A 21,277-nucleotide genomic window follows, 5' to 3' on the forward strand; every position below is an offset into this window, starting at 1 on the left:
AGCTCTGTAGATTTGTACGAAATCGTGACTTTTAGATCAGAGGCGTCACTGCCGCTTTCGGAGGGTAGTGGACCTGCTACACAATTGGGCCAGAAAGCCGCAGCTATTACTTAATCTCCGTTAATTTTTCGTAATAGCCACGAGAGCCGAGGAAGGATAGATAACGAGATGCATTGGGTCATTTTTTCCTCAGCTAGCCCATAGATTGAAAATACCAAGCTGGAGACCTCCACCAAAGCGGCGACCCAAGCTGCCCCGCGATTGCGAAATAAAATCTACCCCGCCAAAATTTTTCCCCTCGCCGTGCTGCCGCCTCATCACATTCATTTCCCTTGTTTCCCTAAACTTTGACTCCTTTTCAAGGTCTAGCCTAGGGAACTCATCACATTCATCATGGCCGGTGCTCAAAAGATTGCCATTGTGTCGGTCTACGACAAGACGGGCCTGTTGGACCTTGCCAAGGGCCTAGTCGCCAACAATGTCCGGATCCTCGCCTCTGGCGGCACCTCGCGCATGATTCGCGAGTCTGGCTTCCCTGTTGAGTATGCCTTTTTCACCCTACCTCAACTTGATGAAAGATACCATAAAACATTATCCAGAAGCTAACAGATTTTCAGAGACGTCTCTGCCATCACCAAGGCGCCCGAGATGCTCGGCGGCCGCGTCAAGACCCTCCACCCCTCCGTCCACGCCGGTATCCTCGCGCGCGACCTCGAGTCAGACGAGAAGGACCTTGCCGACCAGAACATCAACAAGGTCGACTTCGTCGTTTGCAACCTGTACCCCTTCAAGGAGACCGTCGCCAAGGTCAACGTCAGCATCCCCGAGGCTGTCGAGGAGGTCGACATCGGTGGCGTCACGCTGCTCCGCGCCGCCGCCAAGAACCACAAGCGCGTCACCATCCTGTCGGACCCGACCGACTACGCGGGCTTTCTGAAGGAACTTGAGAGTGGCGAGATCACCGACGCCAGCCGCAACCGCTACGCGCTCAAGGCTTTTGAGCACACGGCCGATTACGACACGGCCATCGCAGAGTTCTTCCGCAAGGCGTACGCCGGCGACGGTGAGCAGCACCTGCCGCTGCGCTACGGCGCCAACCCGCACCAGAAGCCTGCCGCCGCCTTCACGGCCGGCGGCAAGCTGCCTTTCAAGACCCTCAGCGGCGCGCCCGGCTACATCAACCTACTCGACGCGCTCAACGCCTGGCCTCTGGTCAAGGAGCTCAAAGCGGCGACGGGCCGGCCCGCAGCGGCCAGCTTCAAGCACGTGTCGCCAGCGGGCGCGGCCATCGGCCTGCCGCTCAGCGAGGACGAGCGCAAGGTGTACATGGTGACGGACATTCCCGGCATCGAGACGTCCGGCCTGGCGCAGGCGTACGCGCGCGCGCGCGGCGCGGACCGCATGAGCAGCTTTGGCGACGTCATCGCGCTGTCGGACGTGGTAGACGTGCCGACGGCCAGTATCATCGCCAAGGAGGTGTCCGACGGCGTGATCGCGCCGGGCTACGAGGAGGCCGCGCTCGAGATGCTGCGCAAGAAGAAGGGCGGCAAGTACCTGGTGCTGCAGATCGACCCCGAGTACACCCCAGGCCCGACCGAGACGCGCACTGTCTACGGTGTCACACTGCAGCAGCACCGCAACGACGTGGAGATTTCCGCCGCCAAGAGCTTCACCTCCATCATCACGCCCAAGGATGGCGCGGCGCTGCCGGCGGACGCGGCGCGCGACCTGGCCATCGCGACCATCACGCTCAAGTACACGCAGAGCAACTCGGTGTGCTACACGTTCGGCGGGCAGGTGATCGGGCTGGGCGCGGGCCAGCAATCGCGCATCCACTGCACGCGCCTGGCGGGCGACAAGGCGGACAACTGGTGGATGCGCTTCCACCCGCGCGTGCTGGGCATCAAGTGGAAGAGGGGCGCGAAGCGCCCGGACAAGTCTAACGCGATCGACCTGCTGGTCAGCGGGCAGCTGCCGCGGGACGGTGCGGAGCGCGAGGGCTTCGAGGCCGTCTTCGAGGAGGTCCCGGCCGCCTTCACCCAGGAGGAGCGCGAGGCTTGGATGAAGAAGTTGACGGGCGTTTCCGTCTCCAGCGATGCCTTCGTATGTGTACATTCCCAACCATAAATGCCCTTTTTTCTGTACTAATCTTGTTACTTTTTTCCCTCTAGTTCCCCTTCATCGACAACGTCTTCCGCGCTGCCCGCTCGGGCGTCAAGTACATTGCCGCGCCGACTGGTAGCCAAAACGACTCTGCCGTCTTCCAGACGGCCGAGAGCCTGGGCATCACCTTTGTCGAGCAGAGCATCCGCCTTTTCCACCACTAAAAAGGCCCCAGGTATGGTAAGAGGAGCAGCCCTCGGGGAATGAAAATTTAAAGAACCTACGTAAAATGGAATGACGGAACGAGCAAAAAAGGATGACGTATGATAAGCGCACGGTGGCCGCTACCGCCGCAAGGGTCAATATCCCAGGAGGGACATGGTGAGCCGATTACGGCTGCTTCCGTATATTCGAAAAGATTGTTCCCATAAGATTTCAAATAATGATGCATTTGATGTTCCCTGTGCCGCCTACAAGCCCATGTAACAAAGGTACATCTATGAGCTGTATGTACCCTGTATCACGAAACTAAGCAATCAGTATATGTAAGCATAACTAGTTAGCTAAATTGTATTTGTATTTTTTTTGTGGTTGTGGTTTTCTTCTGTAAAAAAAGCAAAGCATATTGACACCGCTTCCATAGCCATGTCAATCATTAGCGACAAAGAAAAAGTGTGGTTGGCAAGAATCGCCATCTGTCCAAAATTTCTTCCTCCATATCCACCATGGTCAGCTAACACACCACACCAACACCATCCCTAATATTCCAATCCGCGAAGCCCAGCTCTGCGACGCCAAGCTCGTCGTCGTCGTCTGGCCCCCGTTCCCGTTCACGCTCCCATCATGCTGGATGCGCAGGTCGCGCGTCAGCCCCGCGGGGTAGCACGTCGTGCCCTTGGCGCACGGCACGACCACGCTCCAGCGGCCGGCGGCGCAGCGCTGCCAGCTGCTCGTCATGCAGTTCCACTGGCCCTCGTCGGAGCACGCCGAGCCGGCCGACTGTTGCGGCTGGCGGCGGCGGCGGACTGCCGGTGCCGGTGCCGGTGCCGGTGCCGGCGCGGCGATGGCGGCTTTTGGCAGGTCGACGGTGGCAAGGGCGGTGGCCACGAGCAAGAGCAGCAGCCCGATGAGGCAGGACAGGGGAAAAAACCTGTACATGCTGTGATTCTTCCCAGCTCAATTGCCAGGCATGCTTTTTGGGGGCGCCCAAGCTTTTCTTTGTATTTGTTTTGCGCCCGTTTCCCCTCCGTGTAAGGAGAAATGGTCGGGCTGGTGTTAAGGTGGAGTTGTGTGTGTTAATGATGCATGCCGAAGCTTCGCACCAAAGGCATTGCAAAAAAATTCGGCGAGAGGCGCGCGCGAAAGAAAGGAGAAGAAAAAGAAGAGGAACAGAGAAGTTTGTCGCACGAGCGCAACCTCCTTTATACACGCCCATGCCATGCTTGCTTGTCGTACCAGCCCCCCCGTCGTCAATGTCGGTGAATCGGTGCCCAAGATGCAGCACGAGACCCCTTCCCCACCATTGTGCTTCGATATGGATATGCAGAATGACGGGGGAGCCTGTGATTGGGGGCATGCACGGAGAGGTCTGGGCAGCGAAAGTCGGTGTATTGGTGGGAAATTTCGGTTGAGGCTTGGGCATGAACGATTCAAGCGGCGCGGGTTTGGTGCCTGAGATGCAGAGAGAACCCGACGATGTTGTAGATGGAGGGAGGGTGAGTGCAGAGAAACTCGATAAGGTCACTGGTAAGGAGTAGGCAGTCTCTTAATCTCTTCCAAGCCAGTCTTACCAGAGAACACACAGAGGCTGCATTCCTAAATTGTAGAGTAGTATCTCCTAAAACCAAATCATGGGCCACCATTTTCCTCCCCTCCCCCATTCTCCTCAGCCAGCAACCTATTCCTCCCCGCATCTCCGTCACCGCCCATATTTCCTCTGTAAACCATAAAATCGTGTTGCAAAAAGAACAACCACACACTAGATGACGCCTTTACCTACTTTCCTGCTCTTCTTGTGGTAGGTTGCCGTGCCCTGCTGTCCGCCGCGCTTCCTCGCCCGTAAGCTGCCAAGGGGGCAACTAGAGAGACAGCCGCAGGCCCAGCAGACCATTATCGTTATGTATATTGGGACCACGATCGCCATCACGATCCACGGCGTTGCGCCGTGGGGTCCGGTGAAGCCTATGCCGTTGGGGTACCAAACCAGGTCGCGGGGCTCGGGAACGTTCATGTTGACGGGGATGCACGCCGATGTCGATGGCTCGGAGGTCTGCGACGGTTGATGAGACGTGCTCGTAGTGGCGGTGGCTACGGCGGAGAGCGAGGAGGAGTCTGGCGTCAAAGTTGACGCGGAGATCTCCTGACCGATGAACCCGGGTCTCATGGTGCCAAGGTGAAGTATGATTGTTGCGTTTTGGTGGTGTTGGCGAGGAGTCAAGGGAAGCGCAGTGCTTGTCTGCTAAGCTTTGCTGTTCGAAGCCGTCAGAGGAAGAAAGTTCCCAAGTGGCGGTGACTTTGCTATTCGGATTTGTTTGAGGAGGTGAGTTCTAAGTTTATATAACGTTCAGGTGGTTGATGGTTGCCGCCCGTTCTGCCACGAGAGATGACGAAATGTACGCCGCCAGACTTCTCTTCCCTCAGTCAAGGCGATACAAGGAGCCACCTCTCTTTTTTTGCAGAGCAAGCACCCGTGTTACATGACCGTAACTTCTTTGCAGTGTTCTTTGCAGGGTTTTGGTCGGTGATGCAGCGCACCAACAGGGAGCATACCCGTATCGCGGCCGTTTGCTGCTGCTGCTGCCGGTACACACTGCACCATGGCGGCTCTGTTGGCGACCCCCTCACCTTTGTCTATGAATAGCAACCATTGTCTGCACACCATTGTCTGTACAGGCACTGAATTTTGCGTAGTCAGAAAAGATAATATTAAGTACAGTATCTGTCTAATATGCACGGAGAATGATGTAGTGTCTATGCAATGAAAAGAAAACAACACAATTGCGCCAGGTCAATCCGTGTATACTGCACATTCCTGGTACAAAATGTATATAAACACGCTGTTGAGCTCTCTTGGTGCCACCTCTCCTCTCTCCATCAGCGTCATAGGTCGTGAGACATTCAACTTCTAATCTTGCGTCACCGTAAAGCTTGTTTCAGGTGGTAGTTAGGGGTGTCGACTGGTGGCGTTGGTCGAGGGGTAAGGAGGGTGCCACTGGCCATTGTCAAAGGTGTGAGTCCATTGGCCGTCGTTAAACTTGCGCGTTGGCGTGGCCGACGACGACGGAGTTGCGGTCAGCGAGTCCCTGGTGGACTGCGCCGCCGACTCCGCCATGGGAGCAGTCTTCGTGTCGTATGATTTGGAAGGAGAAGACACGGCGGCGGTTTCTGTGGAGGTGTAGTCCCCAGAAGTGGTCGCTCTGGAGGTGACGGGCGTTGTAGTCTGGAAAGTTGTTGACGAGCTGTTGCTGCTGGCAGTAGTGACAGTAACCAGCGTCGTGGGGGAGGCCGACACAGCAGTCCTGGACTCAAGGACGGTGGTTGAGACGAGGACAGTTGTAGAGACAGTCACCGTCTTTGTGTCACTCAAAGTACTTGTAACAACTGAGGGCACCGTCACCGTACGGGTTTGGTTGAGCAGGCTCGTTACAAACGTCGCCACCGTCACCGTCTCGGGGTCAGCCGTCACCGTTTGGGGCTCCGCTGTCACCGTGACATACTTCGTCACAGGCGCGCCTTGTGTCTGCGTGACAGTCTCCGTGACCGTCACCGTCGCGGCGTTCTGCGAGGACGGCGAGCCGCCGCCGCCGCCGCTCGAGGTGGGACTGCTCCCGCCCGTGGTGCTGCCGCCAGTTTCCCCTCCTCCCGACTGCGTGGTCGGCCCGGGCTCAAGGGGAACGACCGAGTACGACGGAGCCTTTTGATTGACGTTGACCGCGGCGGCGAGCGCGGCGTCCCGGGCGGAGTTGAATATGCGGATGCGGGGGAACGCAGCCGTGCTGGCGACGCAGCTCGACAGGCCTATGAAGAGAGCGGCGCCGGTGCGCATCGTGAGAGAGCGGCAGTGACAAGATTGAGGGTAAATGTGAGGAAAGAGATGGGGGAGAGGAGGGTGAGCAGCCCGGTGCCGTTGCGGCTGTGGTGTGACACAAGTCGATTCTCTAGAGAGAGGTAGGCGGCGATAGGTGAAGCTCAAGGAAAGTCGTCGCGAGTTGGATATCAAGTGCCGAGGGAAATAGATCGAGATGTTTGAGGAAGATCAGCGAGGGGAGATGGATATCAAATCATGCAGAAGAGACGAAGTGCATGGGCGAAGGGCCCTTTTTCCTCGTAGGGCCATCATGGGGGCTGGCAAACGCGCAATGGTTGATTTGAAAAAAAGAGGGTATTGTGAAGCTGGGTGGCTGGTAACGGTCGAAATAATTTGGTGGTTGGCGCTGGTAATCGCTGGAAAAGGCAAGTCTACAGCGGGTGACAGTGGGTCCGTTCAGCTGGGAAGAACACGCTAACGCGTCGTTCCAGGGGAATCTCAGCAGCAATGGGCGGGCCCCTAGCGCTGCACTCTATTTTTCACAGCGGGCGCTAGGTTTATTGCTTGTGGAACTGACGCACTCTGTCTTTCCCAGCCACCAGCCACCAGTGAACATTGCTGTCCCATGTCGCCGCGAGTGGGGAGGCTTGCATATCCTTAATGCACAACATTTCCGGCCGAACATGAAAAATCGTCCGATCGTATTTCGACTTTTTTCTTCTTGGAAAATGGACATTGTTTCTTCCGTATATCGTTTGTCGCAGTCCCGGTAATCATCAAACGAACCAGTAGGTGGCGAACTTGCTTGTCAACGCTTCTTGTGGCGGTGCTACTGGTGGCGCGACGTCAGGTTGGTGGCTCAGTTGCTACCCCCGCCATCGGATTCCTCGGCGACGCATTGCGTCGCTCTGATCAAGGGAGGCAGGCAAAGACATTGTTAAGGGATGCTTCTGACTATGGAAAACATTTCAAGGCCGTTAGGGAACCACGGTTGTACTTATGCGGGCTATCCAGGTCGGCGTGGAGAGGACTGTCTGTGCAACTCTATTCCAGCACGCGACTTGTCAACGAGGCAGATACCAGGCGAAGAAACCTTGTTGGTAACCTACTGTATGTCAAGCCATGGCTGAATTCAGGCTCTATTCTGTGTCCTCTAGGGCTACTTTGCTCCACGCAACTCGCTCGCTCTTGGCTCGTTCCTCGTCGACACGTTTGGCCAGTGACGAGTGACCACCAACGAGCCAAGGCTACTCTGGTGGGTGCGTCAACGTCGAGCTCCGCCACAGCGCAGCGCCAAAACTTGCAAAACCGGTCGAAAATCAGCCCAGGCAACCCATAGGCATTTCTAGCTCCGAAGTGTTAACTATGCGTAAGCGGTGCCAAACTGCCAGCTGTGAGTAGCGTCGCTGATCTTGTTGCTTATTGGGTGGCCGTTGACTCCGTAGGCAGCCTCGACAGGTAGCCCTGGCGAGCTGGAGGGGCATATGTAAGCTGGCTCCCATCGTCATAGTCGTCATCGCACACGTCGCCATAATTATCGCCTTGGCCTTTTTGTTCACGCGAATCTCCTCGCAAACAACTTAAAAACGCTCCCGAGTGTAAGATCAAGGACGCATCGTGGTATCCTTGCGCGCGCGTCGCCGACAACACACTTTGACAGCACGCGACTTCTACCCCTCACTTTCTCTTTTTTCAAATGTCGTACCAGGGCTACGGTGGCCAAGGCTACGGCGGCCAAGGTTATGGCCGTGAGTGACAACCCAATCTCGATATTCTATCGGTCGACTGACTTGATGCGCTCGCAGAACCGCCTCCTCAGGGCTACGGACAACAGTACCCCCCGCCTCACGGCCACCACCCTCCTCCCCAGCACGGTGGCGGCTATCCTCCCCAGCACGGCCAGTATCCGCCTCAGCACCAACAGTACCCTCCGCAGCACGGCGGCTACAACCAACAGCCACCCGGCCAATACCCTCCTCCTCATCAACAGGGCTACGGCCAGCCGCCGCCTCCCCAGCACTACGGCCAGCCGCCGCCTGGCCAGTACGGCGGCCACCACCAAGCGCCGCCCTACGGTGCGCCTCCGCCAGGCCAGTATGGCGCGCCGCCCCCCTCAGGGCCTACAACGGCGCCCTCGCTCGGCTATGGCCCGCCACAACACATCAACTGGGACGCGTCGGGCGACGCGCAGGCGCTCCGAGCCGCTATGAAGGGCTTCGGCACTGACGAGAAGGCCCTGATTCACATCCTCTCCAACAAGGACCCCTTGCAGGTCGACGCCATCCGTGAGGCTTTTCATCGGAACCTGCGGCGCAACCTGATTGACGACCTCAAGTCGGAGACCAGCGGATACTTTGAGCGTGGCCTGCTCCAGCTAGCCCGCGGCCCCCTCCTCGCGGACGTGTACAACTTGTTTGACGCCATGTCCGGCCCCGGCACCAAGGAGCTTGTGCTCAACGACACCCTCCTGGCGCGCTCCAACGCTGACCTCAACGCCATCAAGCAGGCCTACTACAAGACCTTCCACCGCAGCCTCGAGGAGACGGTCAAGGGCGACCTCAGCATGAAGACGGAGCGCCACTTCATGATGGTTCTTGCCGCCAACCGAGCCGAGGACTCGGCGCCCGTGATCCCCCAGCAGGTCGACGGCGACGTCATGGAGCTCTACAAGGCAACCGAGGGCAAGATGGGCACCGACGAGATTCTCGTCTGCAGCATCTTCTCTAGCAGAAACGATAACCAGCTACGCGCCATTGCCCACGCCTACAAGCAGCGCTTCAACAAGGATCTCGAAGCTGTCGTCAAATCCGTACGTGCAATCCCCATCGTTTTTTTTTTGGCATTTTTTGTGACTAAATTGACAACTGCAGCAGGAATTCTCCGGACACATGAAGGACGCGCTCCTCTTCCAACTCCGTCACGCCGTCGACAAGTACATGCACGCCGCCCAGCTCTTCGAGGATGCCATGGCGGGCATGGGCACCAAAGACCAGCTTCTCGTCGGCCGCGTCGTGAGATACCACTGGGATCGCAACGAGCTGGCAAATATCAAGGGTGCCTATCAGCAGCGGTTCCGTCGCAGCCTGGCCAGTCGCATTAAGGGTGAGACGTCGGGCGACTATGGCCGTCTGATGGTCGCATGTATTGGCGAGTAAAGGGTGCGCGCACTCAGGAGAGGGACCAGAAAACTGGAGATGCCAATAATGTTTATGAATCACGCTACTTGTATGTTATCGGAGTGCTCTAATGCTTTCTTGTCTTTTTTTCTGGCTTGACTTTTCGAGGTTTGTACAGCGGCGGAACTTAGGACCAACTATGGAATGTCAGATGCATTTGAGCAAAAGCCATCCACTTTGACTTCAAAATTTAATAAAACAAATGCGCCATGTGACTCTCAAGAAGGACTCGTGCTAGGTTTGGTCCGGTGATTGATGCACAAGCAGAGCAGAGCTTGACGAGGCAGGTGCTGAACGCAAGGGCAATCGCGGAGCTCGCACTTGCATGAACACCAGAAATAAGATCTCCTCAGCAGCATGAGGGGTTTGAGATTAACCTATTCTATTTCCTATGTACTATTTCATATTTCATCCTCCACGGCCATCCTTGCCTCAAAGTGCGCAAACGACGCTAGTATTCTAAATGACTTTTCTTAGGCCTGTTTCTATGAGTCTGGCACAAATGCCAAGCCAAGCAATTCCATGGATCGCGAACGAGTGCTTCACCACGACTCTCCAGAGCGGACTCGCAAAACCCACCAAGCCAGAGCCCTTCTTCCCCTGGTCAGAGGAGGATGCATGTTATACCAAGCTATTCAGAGCCTGGGACAACTTACCCATCCACGATGCGTCTACGGAAACCGGCCTACTGATGGAGCTGGATCACATCATTTCGCATTTCGACTCCTACATCGGTCACAGCGATCTTGGCTTCCGGTCCTGGGTGAAACGGCACCAACTTGCCATGGAACTTGAGTTGGTGGAGATGCCGACATGGCCAAAGCTCTACACCCTGCAGGGCGACGAGAAGAAGTGGCGAGATGAAGCATGGGTCAGCCGTTACAGCTTCCTGGTCCGCCAGCGCGAAATTATCGCCAAATGCAGGTTGCAGCGCATGACAGGCTGCACACTGGAGGACAAGAAGCGGTTCTTCGGGCTGTCATGGGCGTATCCGCGACAGACTCTTCGAACGGTAAATACCAAGCATCCGGCGCGACTGCGGAATCGTTGGTACGAGCCGCTCGAATACTGCCTCGCAAGAATGGCGCACGGATCATGCGGACGACTGGACTTGAATTCGCTTCATGCTGAGTTTTAGGGGACCGGCGCGACAGCTGGCGCCATTGGCGCGCCGAGCAGCGGCAAGGCTAGTAAATGTGAGCCGAGAAAGGAGGAGTTGGAGGTGAAGTAAGTTGAATGCTGAAGCGCAGTTAGCTGGTTTTTGAGTTCTATCCGTGTGGGGATTTCTTTACGCCCTGGCTTCTGGCTAGAGATTAGTAGATATAAAAGGGTGGAAACAGCTTCAGAGAGGACAGCTTTTTAATACAGGGTCCACAGAAATTAAGGAAATTTTAACGCTAGGCGCACTTGTTAGTCATCTGGTGATATTCCTGCCTAATTGACGAGGCATAAATAAAAAAGCTAGCCTACAATTGGCTAAGTATCAAACACGCTAGCACCTGGATAAATCCTGCCCAGTTAAACTCCTGCCGACTGACGCAATTCCTATCACCCATTATTATCCGGCTGAGAGACGGGCGAAGCCACAACTCTATTCGCGCCAGACACAACTCTATCCGCATCAGATTCGGGCTCTCGGAAAAGATTCTCTGGATACTATTTCACGTTCCAACGAAGGGCAGAGAAACCGCTGCACGTGCCTGTGCGTGCAACCATTCACGACTTGGCTGCAAACGCGTTTGAGAATAGGAGCAAACGGCTAACTTTATTAACTCCTGCTAAGCCTATTAAGAGGATCCGGTTTCACTTTCTTTTTAATTTCTTAATGAGTCCAAAGGAGCCAGTGCATATACGCTACCCTATCAGCCTGAGCACGCCGTTCAAAGTCTACTCCCACTCATACCAAGCAAGACGTTGCTGTGAGAGGCGAGGGAAGTGCATCACACCTTCCAAGGCAAAGTAACCGGGGGCATCCAGCCCATAAATACGGTTCATAAATGATAGAGTCTTCACTCAACCGCCTACGACCATAGCCGCCGCCCTAATGACAACGCCAAACATGGCACAGCAGCCAACGCCGTTCCGATTTCCGTCACCAACCCGGGCCTCAGAGGACCAGCGATTCCAAGAGGCTGTGGCCCATGCTAAGGCCTCGATGAAGATTTACACACCTGCTGTGCTGCGCCAAGCCATCCGCGAGTTGTGGGAGCTTACGCTTGTAGGGTCTGACTACCACTCCGACTTTATTGTAAGTAGCCGCGCCGCCCAAACATCAGACGAAGAAGTTTATCACGGGCCTGGAGAGGAGACTAACCGATGAGAAAACTATAATATAGTGCAGCACCATGTTTCACAGGGCCACTTCGGGGGCCTTGAGCGCGGCGGTCAAGCAACGAGGCGCGCGCCTCGTCGAGCACTCGTCACTCCCCATCGCTAAGCACCTGCGGATGGCGGACCTCGACTTGATGTCTCAGGTGCTGTTGCCGAAGCTGAGCCCCGCGTTCCAAGACTCGGTCCTGGCCATGCGATTCGAGACTATCGGTGCCCAGCAGCTCGTCAACTTGCTCGGCCGCGCCGAACGGCTGGGATACGACGTTAGAGACGTCGTGACGGACAACCAATCCGGGTCGCCGCGGCAAGAGAGAGTGATTCCCACTGCGAATCCCATACCAGCACCCCCAACAGCCATGGTAGTACCATCGTCGCAGCCGCAGCCGCAGCCGCGGGCGCCGAACAACCTCCCACCCGACGAGCAGGTTAAGAGGCTCGGTATCACCTTTTGCGCGGCTTGCAACCGCCCATGCGGAGGACAGAAGGCCCTGAAGGCGCATATTCGGAGCGGTCTTTGCGGGTCGCCGCCAGTGCCACTGCGCAAATTCGGCAAGGACAACTGTCTGTTCTGCGGCCAGCGATTCACGGGCAACGGCGGGCTGAACTACCACACAGCCAATAGCGTTTGCGGTATCTACACGCCGGAGCATACTGCCGTACTGACGGCGTTCTTTGTTGGCGCCGAGCAAGGCTGGACTAAGGAGCAGTCGGCGGCTCCCGCGCCGGGCAGCCAGACGCCGGTCAGCAGGGGACGCCCCGAGACGACGACGCGGGTCACACCGGCGCCGGCGCCGACACCGCAGTCGCAGGAACCCTCGTCTTCGTCGTCCAAGGACCCGTTCGCCGCACTGACACCAGCCAGGCGGCTCGAGCTGGACACGGCACTCGCGCGGGTTGAACAGCAGTACGCGGAGAGCATGAAGAACGCGCTGAAGCTGCCGCCGGAGGCGCAGAAGCACGAGATTGCGCGCCTGAAGAACCTGTACTACAACAAGATGAGCATGACGCGCAAGAAATTTGGCGTCCGACTGCGGGAACGGCGGTCGAAGTCCGCCATCGACAGTGAGCGCGAGCGCATGCTCAGCACCTCTTTAGGCACGCCGCTGCCTGCGTCGGGAGGCGGCAGAGCGGGAACGCCGGGCACGCCGAACACTCCGGGATCAGCGACGATGGCAATTATCGGCGAGCGCTGGGGGTCAGTTCCAATGTCGCCACAAGCTAACAACGCGGTTGCGCGGCCGGTGCCCATGTCCATTGCGGGTTCGTACACGACCCCGATCCGAACGCCGGATGATGCGCCGGCTGCATCGGCGCAGGCGGAGTCAGCGCGGTCGGAGTCGACGGGCAGCGCAAATAACACGGAGCCGATTACTGCTCAACGCGAGAACGGGGACGAGGACAAGGATGAAGAGATGGGCGAGGACGAGGATGAAGAGATGGGTGACGACGATGATGGACATGACGACGAGGAGGACTACAAGACGCCTACGGAGATGGATGCTGACGAGTATGACGACCGACAGTGAACGACTTTGCTGTTCTCGATGCGCCAACTTGGCGTATAATCTGCAAATCTCAATTGCTTAGCTAACTGGGATAACTCATCTGGCCGAAGATGCAACATTGGCTGGTAGAACTGAGGCTACTGGAAGAATTTTTGGCAGTGTTTCCTCGAATATGATACCTTTTAGCGATATCCAACGGCGCTGGAGCGTTTCGATGCAGCCAATCTCCCGGGAGAGAGTGAGGCGGCGTGGAGGAGCAACTGGCTAGAGAGCTGCCCAACTACTTGGGAGCCGCAAGACCATTTGGCTTGGGACATTTCCGAGCGCATCGACGACGGGGGAGGAAGAATGGCATGGAGGTGGTTCCTTTGCCGACGTTTTTCGGTTGGGTTTGGTAGCTTTCCCAGTTACTTGGCGAACAACTAGACATTTTGACAAGCATTACGAATGGGACAAAGGTTTAAAGCATCCAAGGGGGTTAGAAGGGCTGTGTGCTAGGATCATCTACGGAGAGCGAGGGGCTATATCATCGGCAAGAGAGAGACTACGCATAAATACCGCTCGACTTTTTTTCCCCAAATTGTGAGTGACCGTGCACGCTTATTCCTGGTATAAAAGGACCATTGTGTCCATCCATCCCATGTCCTTGCAGGAGGATGGCGCTCTCTGGTGGCGTCACCATGTCACATCTCAGAAACCACCGGTTCCCCAACGGCGGTATGGGCCAGGGGGTACGGGCAGGTGCGCGGGCCAAGCCTCGATGGTGTTCTGCGAGACACGTTTCTTTTTCCATTGTAGGCATGGATGCCAGTAGAATGGGAAAGGAATAGGAATAGTTCAAGATAAGGGCACGGCCGAGGATGAGATGAAAAGGGAGCAAGGAGCAAGGCTAAGTATGTTGGGAGAAGAAAGACGTCAGGCGGAGGGATGTGAAACACGTTAGTGGCTCTTGCGAGGGTGATTAGTAGTTTATAAGGTGCTCAATTGGGTAGAAGTTGGTGCGTGTTGGTGGTGGTTGATGATGGATGGGGCTGAACAGGATGGAGGTTGAAGAAAGGTGATTGATTTTTTTTATTCTCCGAGGGAAGGGAAATCCAAGACATGTCAGTGGAAACTGAGACATGTCGGCCGAATTGAGCAGCTGTATCCGCAAATCTAAATCTATCACGATGGTTAGTTGTGGGTTGAAGCATTGTTTCGTTGGCTCGCTTGGTTGCGGCCCTAAGCACTGACCGTTACGGAAAACGTGCCGCTCAATTTCCCCTTCATTTATCCTGGTTTGAGGAAGAGTAGAAGTAATTTCAGAAGCTGAAATAGGCTGGTTGATTAGGGCAGGTGCTAATGCACTATGCCGTGCTGGTCTTATAGGTTATAGGCTCCCATATAGTTCATGGGTTAGTTAGTTGGCCGGCCGTGTAAGTGCGTGCCGGTTTGTTACTTGACCGCTGAAAGCGCATGAATATATCAATGGCCAATCGAAGGCAAGACGATGGTTGAGTAATTAATAAGATTTTAATTAGAAACAGAGAAACAAAAAAAAAGACGCCAAATGAAGAGGGTTCCCACAGACCAGAGTCCGCGCGCAACCACTGCCGAGCCAGAGACCCCGCAAACTCTGCTCGACGCCGCCCATTTGTCTCTTGTCCATGGTCTTGCTTGATCATGCAAGGCTAGACAATGTCTCTCCTGAATCGTCGTGGAAAAAGGTTACGCCACCATCGTCACCAATATGCATATTCGCACTTCTACCCCGAGGGGAGGGCAAAAATGAGACGGATGGGTAAAACAAATTCGTCGTCAGGTGGACAGGAAGAGATGAGAGCGGCTGGCGCTAGTCGTCATCGATGAAACAACTCGCCGCCTGTCGTGTCGGCCGCCCTCCTGGCTCATTTATCTCTTCGAGAGAGACAGGCAGAGAGGGAAAAATAACCTGTCACAAACTCGTGGCGGCTCCATCTGTGACGTACATGAGCGCACAGGCATCTTCCCTGTCCCCTTGAATTAACCTGACCGAGAGAGAAGAGAAAAAGCACGCAGGAAGCGATATCGTATGGACATGTGGAAGCCATCACTACTGACGATAGACTGAGCGACAAAGCAGCGGAACAAATTCGCCGTCGACTAAGACCTAATTTAACCTCGAGAATTTTCAGCTTTGTCGACTTATTCTAGAACTTTAATCTTCTAGCCCAATGTCACGAGCTTGGCTGGCGACGGAGAGGGGGGGGGGACGGTTCGGCGATGAAACCCGTTCCAACCCACAGACAGCCCGTTCACGGACTTCTTACAGACAAAGGGAATAGCAGCAAATACGAACCACGCCCAGCCGGACCCAGACGGCCCGCGGTCGATTGAGAAGAGTTTCGGTCTCGGTTCACAGCCTCGATGGGGGGAGTGTTCCGGTCTTGTGCCTCCCCTCCCACAATAAGTCGTGAAGTCGAGGGGGGAGACCGACAGACATTTGTCAAGAGGTAGGTGCATGCATGTAAATGGCGCGCAAAAGGCACTATTAAGGATAACTAAAGAGTAAAAGTTTGTAAAGGCACTGCGTCCACTTTCCCGCATATGCAACCCCGACATTCCCCGCCAGAACGAGCATCATGATATCCAGCAACAACTACACTGCCCACTCATTGCGCACCAACATCCCCTCCTTCCCGTCTACGAGGTAGCACAACTTTGCTAACTTTTTCTTCCTGCATTGGCTCATCTCAATCACCCGCAATTGCTCCCCTGCCCGCCATTTCATCCCCCCTCCCCTCTTCCATGCGCGTAAGCAGGCTAGTTTGGACGGCGTGGCTTTGCTTGTTCTGAAGCACGCGAGGACGTGGCTATGGATTAGCTCAGTAGAGAACGTAGGAAGAACAAGGAAGGAGGAAAAGAGGGAAAGGGCAGATGCGGCACGTGGAGGGAGGGAAAAGACCGCTGGTTAATCCTTGCGCTGCGTCGATGGCAGGCACAGCCAAGGGTCCAAGCTTTTGCTTCACGAGTAGATCGCGCCGGGGCGGCAGGAAAGAGATGTTGTTAAACATGGGTACCCTTGCTCCCGTCTTTCGCTTTTTTCTCTCTCCTTCATATTTACTAATTATACATGAAATGGTTAAAATAGTCCCATAGACGATCCCATCCCTCCCTTCCGTCTGGGGGAAGCAGAAAAGCTGGACAACTCACCTCGCCACCCCTCCCCCGCCTCAACATCACACACTCTTCCGAAGTTTCCGCCACGATAAAGCTCCTCGGACTCGATTTTTCCCGGCCTCGCATGAAAATCATTCTCTACCCCATGGGGGGCTTCAACATTATCATTTGAGTTAGACAAGGGTTTCCTCTCTGTTCAGTTCCGATCTGGCCCTTATCCTCGCTGACCCCGGGACGTGTTTCATCCTCCCGGAGAGCCGGCACGGCCTCTCGCCTCTTATCTAACCCATATATATACATACCAACCGTCATAATCGCCGTCATCTTTCTGTCGCTCTCCTACCCAGCAGAAAAGAAGACGCAAAAAAGCTTCCCCAAATGCAATCAGAGACCGTCGTCCTCCAAACCACCTACCTTGCCGGGAAGAAGAAGGGGAAGCCTCTTCCCGCCCGCGCCGCCACCGTTATGGGAACGCGCCTCAGCACCGCCAACAATAACGGTAGCGGCACGAGCAGGAGCGGCAGCGTCCGCTACCGTCACCAGCATTCCAACTCGACCCCGCCGACCGGCATCCACCACCACCACCGGGCCGCCAGCTCCGTCTCCTCCAGCCACCGCCAGGCAGCGGCGGCGGCGCCGCCGCCAACACGCCCGCCGCCGGCAGCGCCGCCGGCCCCTCGCCCGCGCAGCCACAGCACTTCCGCCATCGGCGAGACCACCACCGTGCTCGTCGGCCGGCAGCGCGCGCGCTTCGTCATCTCCCGACGACTCCTCTGCGCCGCGAGCCCCTTCTTCCGTACCCGCCTCCTTGTCACCAGCACCAACACCGCTTTGTGGCTCCCCGGCGAGTCGGCCACCATGTTTGAGCTGTTCGTCGAATGGCTGCACGCGCCACGCTCCTTCCGCTCGCACCTCGACGACGCCATCACCGCCGACAACGACAACGCCGCCGAGGCGGAGCTCCTCCACTGGGCGCTGGTCCGGCTGCACCTGTTCGCCGCGCGCCTCGGCCTGCCGCCGCTGCAGGACCTAGCCATGGACGCCGTGCAGGACCTGTACCTGCGGCGCGACTGGGATGTCGCGCCGGCTGTCGTAGCGTACCTGTACGTGCGGTGCGAGGCGCGCCACGCGGGGCGTCTGCGGCGTTGGGCCGTCGCCATGGTAGCCTTTTCCCTCGCCGCTGCCGGGCAGGAGGAGGAGGAGGAGCAGCAGCAGCAGCCGAACCAGCAGCGGGCGTCATCGGCCACTCACCTCCGCAAGCTGCTTGCAGCGCTGCCGGAGCTCGCCGCCGACTATGCCGCGCACGTGCGCGGCATGCGTGCCGCCGGGCTCGACCTGCGCTTCAAGAACCCGCAGCTTCGCATCCCCGCCAACGCCTTGCGCAGCGATAAGCGCGCGTTCGGCTTCCGCGAGTGCTCCTTCCACTCGCACCGCGCCGAGGTCGGCCAGGGTGCCTGCCCGCACTCAGCGAGCGGCCTGCGCGCCGCAGACACAGGCTCCGTGCTGGACCTTCTCGGCGGCGGCGGGGACGAGCAGGCGGTGGCCGAGGACGAGGATGAGGACGAAGACGAGGAGGTGGATGAAACGAGGCAGTGGGAGAAGGAGTGGGCGGGCGAGTTCGAGGGCTGGGAGGACGAGCCGGAGTACACGTACGCGACAACGAGTCTGAGACGCCCGCCGTCGGTGCCGACGCCGCCGCCGCCGGCCCCGCTTCCGAGACGAACGGCGAGCGGGAGGCTGTTGATGTCCAAGTTTGGCACGCACAGCTCCCCGCGACTTCCGTCGCGGGACGGCGCCGTGGCCCCAACGCCAACGTCGGGGTGATTAAGTTAAATGAGTTTGGATTTGGCCAATTAGCACAAGCTACCTAATAAACAAGCTCAGTAAAAAAAACACAGACACAAAGTTTATGTCACTCATAACGTCACCAGCAAGCAAAGAGGGCATCCTCAGCGAAAATTGCGTTTCCAACCTTCATGTGCATTTGCGGCTTGGACTATACCAAGCTCAGTGGTAGAGTAGAATAAAAATGATAAGCAGAATGGAAGAAACCTCGTAAACATCATAATCTTCGTCAAGCAATCTTCTTTGCCCAGCTTCGTCTTGGTACCTCCAGATCCCAGTATATATAAAAGAAAAAGAGAAAAAGATCGGTCTCGAAAAAGAAACCTTAGTAGCAAGAAAAAAAGAATCAACATCCTCCATCCACCAAGTAGACGCAGTTGCTAGCTGACAAGACTTGATCGTGGTAAAGGTTATACATTAGGCAGCCAGAAGAAAGGATAAATCGTAAAAGAAGAATAACAATAAAAACACAACAATCGCTCTTGTATAGAAGAAGAAAGGTGTCGTCATTCAAAGGTCGTAACAGTCGTCATAAAAATGTGGTAGGTTGAGCTTCCCTGCTACCTGGGCAGTATCAGTCTTTCGGTATCTTGTAAGATAGAAATGCCAAGAATGATTTCCTTGTGCTCAGTAGATAGAACAAGTACCAGTGTGTCAACTGGCTCGTATGTGTCAACCTGGTCGGAGGTAGACGTACGCAGAGTGCAGATTGTGTCTTTGTCCGCACATCTATAGGCATGCCGGATGTATCGAGTCGTCATTTTAGGATGTGTGAAAAGTCGTGTGTAAGCGAGTTCCACGGGCGATATCTTGTTCACTGCGGCGACTGGGAGCGGCGACGTCCCTCCTCAGGGCGGCGGTTGATCGACCGCAGACAATCGTCAACGTATGCCAGGCGGTTAGCCAGCGACGCGTTGTTCGCACTACTCTCAGCGGCCGCGGCCGCACCGCCTTGCTGGACCGTCGCGTAGGGTCGACGAGCGGACATCTCAATGCGGCCTGGGCTGGAAAAGCGGTTGGGAACCGACTGGCTTGCGCCAGTCACGACGAACGGCGAGCCTAGCCGCCGAGGGCCGTCCCAGAGCGCAGGCTGCGCGGTGATGGGGCCGGGGAGCGGCGCTGCGGGACGCCGCGCCGCGGAGTCGAACAGCTGCTGGAGGTTGGTGCACGGCGCCAAGAGGCCGGCCTCACGATCGCGCGCCGACCCCGAGCGGAACTCGCCAAAGGACCGCGTGCTCTGCAAGCTGCCGTGGCCCCCGTTCGACGGGTCCGTCCAAAAGTCGGTCCCGAGGCTCGGGCGCTTGCGCCGACGCGGTTCCAACACCGCTTGGCGCCGCTTCTGCGAGCTCGGTCGGCTTTCGACCAGCCTGGCCGGCGATCCCAGACTCTTATTGCGGGCGCCAGCGGTCTGGTTTTGGCGCATGGGCGCGTCCGAGGGCCCTAACGGGTCTGCGAGCGACATTGAGACACTGGGGCCGCAGCTCTTAGCGACGAAGGGCGAGCCCAAAACTGGGCGTTCTTCGCCGATAGGTGTCGGTTCCGTAAGGAGGGGGGGTGGCACGGCGGCAGAGTCTGGCTCGTATCGCAATGCGCCGAGTCTTGCCAAGGGCCCATGCGGCTGCATGGACTCGCTTGTGCTCATGCTTAAAGACATGGCCATTTCGGAGCCGGAAAAAACGGATCGCTGCCTTGGTGGCGCAGAGCGTCTATTCCAATACCGGTTGGCGGTCCTGCCAAACGGTGTTGGGCTGTTGGCATTGTAGCGGCTGTTGCGTGCCGCCGAGCCAGTGCTGGTTTTGCAAAGCTCACGGAGATGAACGCGCGTCGCAGCGCAGGTATGAGGCCACTGTGAAGCAGGACGGAGCGACTCCGCAGTCGGCGTTGTATTGCGGCTCCTTTGGGGCTGATGAGGTCGTCGCCAGCTTCGCTTCGCCTCGCGTGCGACTCTGACACACACGCCGTGAGGCGGGATGCCGCTCTTGCCAATGCGGAACGGCGTTACCTTGGGGTCTTGCAAATAAATCATGTAGGTTGCCCACAGGTGTTGGCTCATGGATCTAGTCCAGGGTGCTTTTCTAGTTCTTATGGAGGTTGTACGGGGTTTGGCGGCGGCGGCACGACGCGCGTCATCGACGGAGAGAAAGCTGCCAAAGCGATCAGTACATTCGAACTCGGGACTGACGCATTGGCTGAGGTCCTCTGATGCTATCGAGTATCTGCTAAAGAGCGAGGAGCTCGTCTGTGTCGATCGTGCGGTAGAGGGGCGGCTGGATTCGTAGTCTGGACTGGATTCTAGGCTGCTGAGGCCGCTGTCGAGCGACCAGTCAGGGAATTGATAGGGCTCGAGGAGGGGCACTACGCCAGGTGCCGGTGTCTTGGGTGGCGAGAAAGCGCGGTCAGCAAAGGCTTGTCGCGCTGAACGGTAGAGATCGATATTTTCGATATGGTCGGACATGGTAGGGTAGGCGGAGTCAATCATGTCTTCGTCAAGCACGCCTGGCTCCTCGATGCTTGGGATGGGAACATCCGCAGCCGCGACGGAGGCGAGGAACTGCTTTGTTGGCGCTATGAGATTCGACGCGGTTCGTTTGCGGAGGCGAAATCGCGGCCTGGCGGGCGTCTGAGGCAGTAATGAAGTAGAGGCGGCGGGGTCTGTAACAGTTGAGGGCTCCGGAGTTCTGGGGAGGTCTGGGCGCGGCGGCTGGGCCGCAGACGGGCGCAAGGAGCGACTCATGGCGAGAATTCAAGGTGGAATGGTATGCGAGCCGCACAAGTTGTTCGGGGTCCTGCTTGACAGGTATGTAGCAGCGACGCTAGGTGTCGCGGAACGAGGCCGAAATAAGCAAGTCTGACGCAGGTGTCGGAGAGAAAAAGCAATCTAGTAGAGCCAGACAATGGGCTGTGGAGGGGGGCGAAGAAAGATGATGGTCCTAGAATTTGTAGAGATTCGTTCTGCAGCGCGGCAACGGTCGGCCTGGACCAGAGAGGGCCGAGCGACAGCGACTGAGTTGCGCGATCGGGACAGTGTTGACAGACACGTCGCGGCGAACAGCGAGCGCAACTCTGGTCAAGCTAAGCACGCATGCGCATGTATTTAAAACGTCGGGTAAGGATTCGCGATGATGGGAAAATTATATCCAGGGTCGATAAAG

At 56.8% G+C, this 21,277-nt stretch overlaps 9 protein-coding genes across 9 annotated transcripts; 5 read left to right on the plus strand and 4 right to left on the minus strand.

Moving 5' to 3' along the window:
• Positions 1–393: 393 nt before the first annotated feature.
• Positions 394–2,327, plus strand: ISF_00730 (bifunctional purine biosynthesis protein; the record flags this gene model as incomplete). The annotated part of the gene is made up of 3 exons (XM_018844337.1): positions 394–542; positions 618–2,103; positions 2,172–2,327. The coding sequence occupies 3 exons, from the start codon at positions 394–396 to the stop codon at positions 2,325–2,327; spliced, it is 1,791 nt and encodes a 596-aa protein (XP_018708787.1).
• A 617-nt stretch (positions 2,328–2,944) lies between these two features.
• ISF_00731 (hypothetical protein) lies at positions 2,945–3,745 on the minus strand (the record flags this gene model as incomplete). The annotated part of the gene is made up of 1 exon (XM_018844338.1): positions 2,945–3,745. One exon carries the CDS (start codon positions 3,743–3,745, stop codon positions 2,945–2,947), a length of 801 nt encoding a protein of 266 aa, XP_018708788.1.
• A 7-nt stretch (positions 3,746–3,752) lies between these two features.
• ISF_00732 (hypothetical protein) lies at positions 3,753–4,486 on the minus strand (the record flags this gene model as incomplete). The annotated part of the gene is made up of 4 exons (XM_018844339.1): positions 3,753–3,846; positions 3,894–3,918; positions 4,103–4,181; positions 4,211–4,486. 4 exons carry the CDS (start codon positions 4,484–4,486, stop codon positions 3,753–3,755), a joined length of 474 nt encoding a protein of 157 aa, XP_018708789.1.
• Positions 4,487–5,266: 780 nt separating this feature from the next.
• Positions 5,267–6,148, minus strand: ISF_00733 (hypothetical protein; the record flags this gene model as incomplete). Its single annotated transcript, XM_018844340.1, has 1 exon — positions 5,267–6,148. One exon carries the CDS (start codon positions 6,146–6,148, stop codon positions 5,267–5,269), a length of 882 nt encoding a protein of 293 aa, XP_018708790.1.
• Positions 6,149–7,826: 1,678 nt separating this feature from the next.
• On the plus strand, positions 7,827–9,285 carry ISF_00734 (annexin A7; the record flags this gene model as incomplete). The annotated part of the gene is made up of 3 exons (XM_018844341.1): positions 7,827–7,878; positions 7,936–8,939; positions 9,001–9,285. The coding sequence occupies 3 exons, from the start codon at positions 7,827–7,829 to the stop codon at positions 9,283–9,285; spliced, it is 1,341 nt and encodes a 446-aa protein (XP_018708791.1).
• Positions 9,286–9,808: 523 nt separating this feature from the next.
• Positions 9,809–10,444, plus strand: ISF_00735 (annexin A7; the record flags this gene model as incomplete). Its single annotated transcript, XM_018844342.1, has 1 exon — positions 9,809–10,444. The coding sequence occupies one exon, from the start codon at positions 9,809–9,811 to the stop codon at positions 10,442–10,444; it is 636 nt and encodes a 211-aa protein (XP_018708792.1).
• Positions 10,445–11,365: 921 nt separating this feature from the next.
• On the plus strand, positions 11,366–13,163 carry ISF_00736 (hypothetical protein; the record flags this gene model as incomplete). Its single annotated transcript, XM_018844343.1, has 2 exons — positions 11,366–11,554; positions 11,643–13,163. 2 exons carry the CDS (start codon positions 11,366–11,368, stop codon positions 13,161–13,163), a joined length of 1,710 nt encoding a protein of 569 aa, XP_018708793.1.
• A 3,495-nt stretch (positions 13,164–16,658) lies between these two features.
• ISF_00737 (hypothetical protein) lies at positions 16,659–18,104 on the plus strand (the record flags this gene model as incomplete). Its single annotated transcript, XM_018844344.1, has 1 exon — positions 16,659–18,104. The coding sequence occupies one exon, from the start codon at positions 16,659–16,661 to the stop codon at positions 18,102–18,104; it is 1,446 nt and encodes a 481-aa protein (XP_018708794.1).
• An 835-nt stretch (positions 18,105–18,939) lies between these two features.
• Positions 18,940–20,859, minus strand: ISF_00738 (hypothetical protein; the record flags this gene model as incomplete). The annotated part of the gene is made up of 1 exon (XM_018844345.1): positions 18,940–20,859. The coding sequence occupies one exon, from the start codon at positions 20,857–20,859 to the stop codon at positions 18,940–18,942; it is 1,920 nt and encodes a 639-aa protein (XP_018708795.1).
• Positions 20,860–21,277: the final 418 nt, after the last annotated feature.

The sequence above is a fragment of the Cordyceps fumosorosea genome, assembly GCF_001636725.1.
Source record: "Cordyceps fumosorosea ARSEF 2679 chromosome Unknown scaffold_1, whole genome shotgun sequence".
Classification (NCBI taxonomy): domain Eukaryota; kingdom Fungi; phylum Ascomycota; class Sordariomycetes; order Hypocreales; family Cordycipitaceae; genus Cordyceps; species Cordyceps fumosorosea.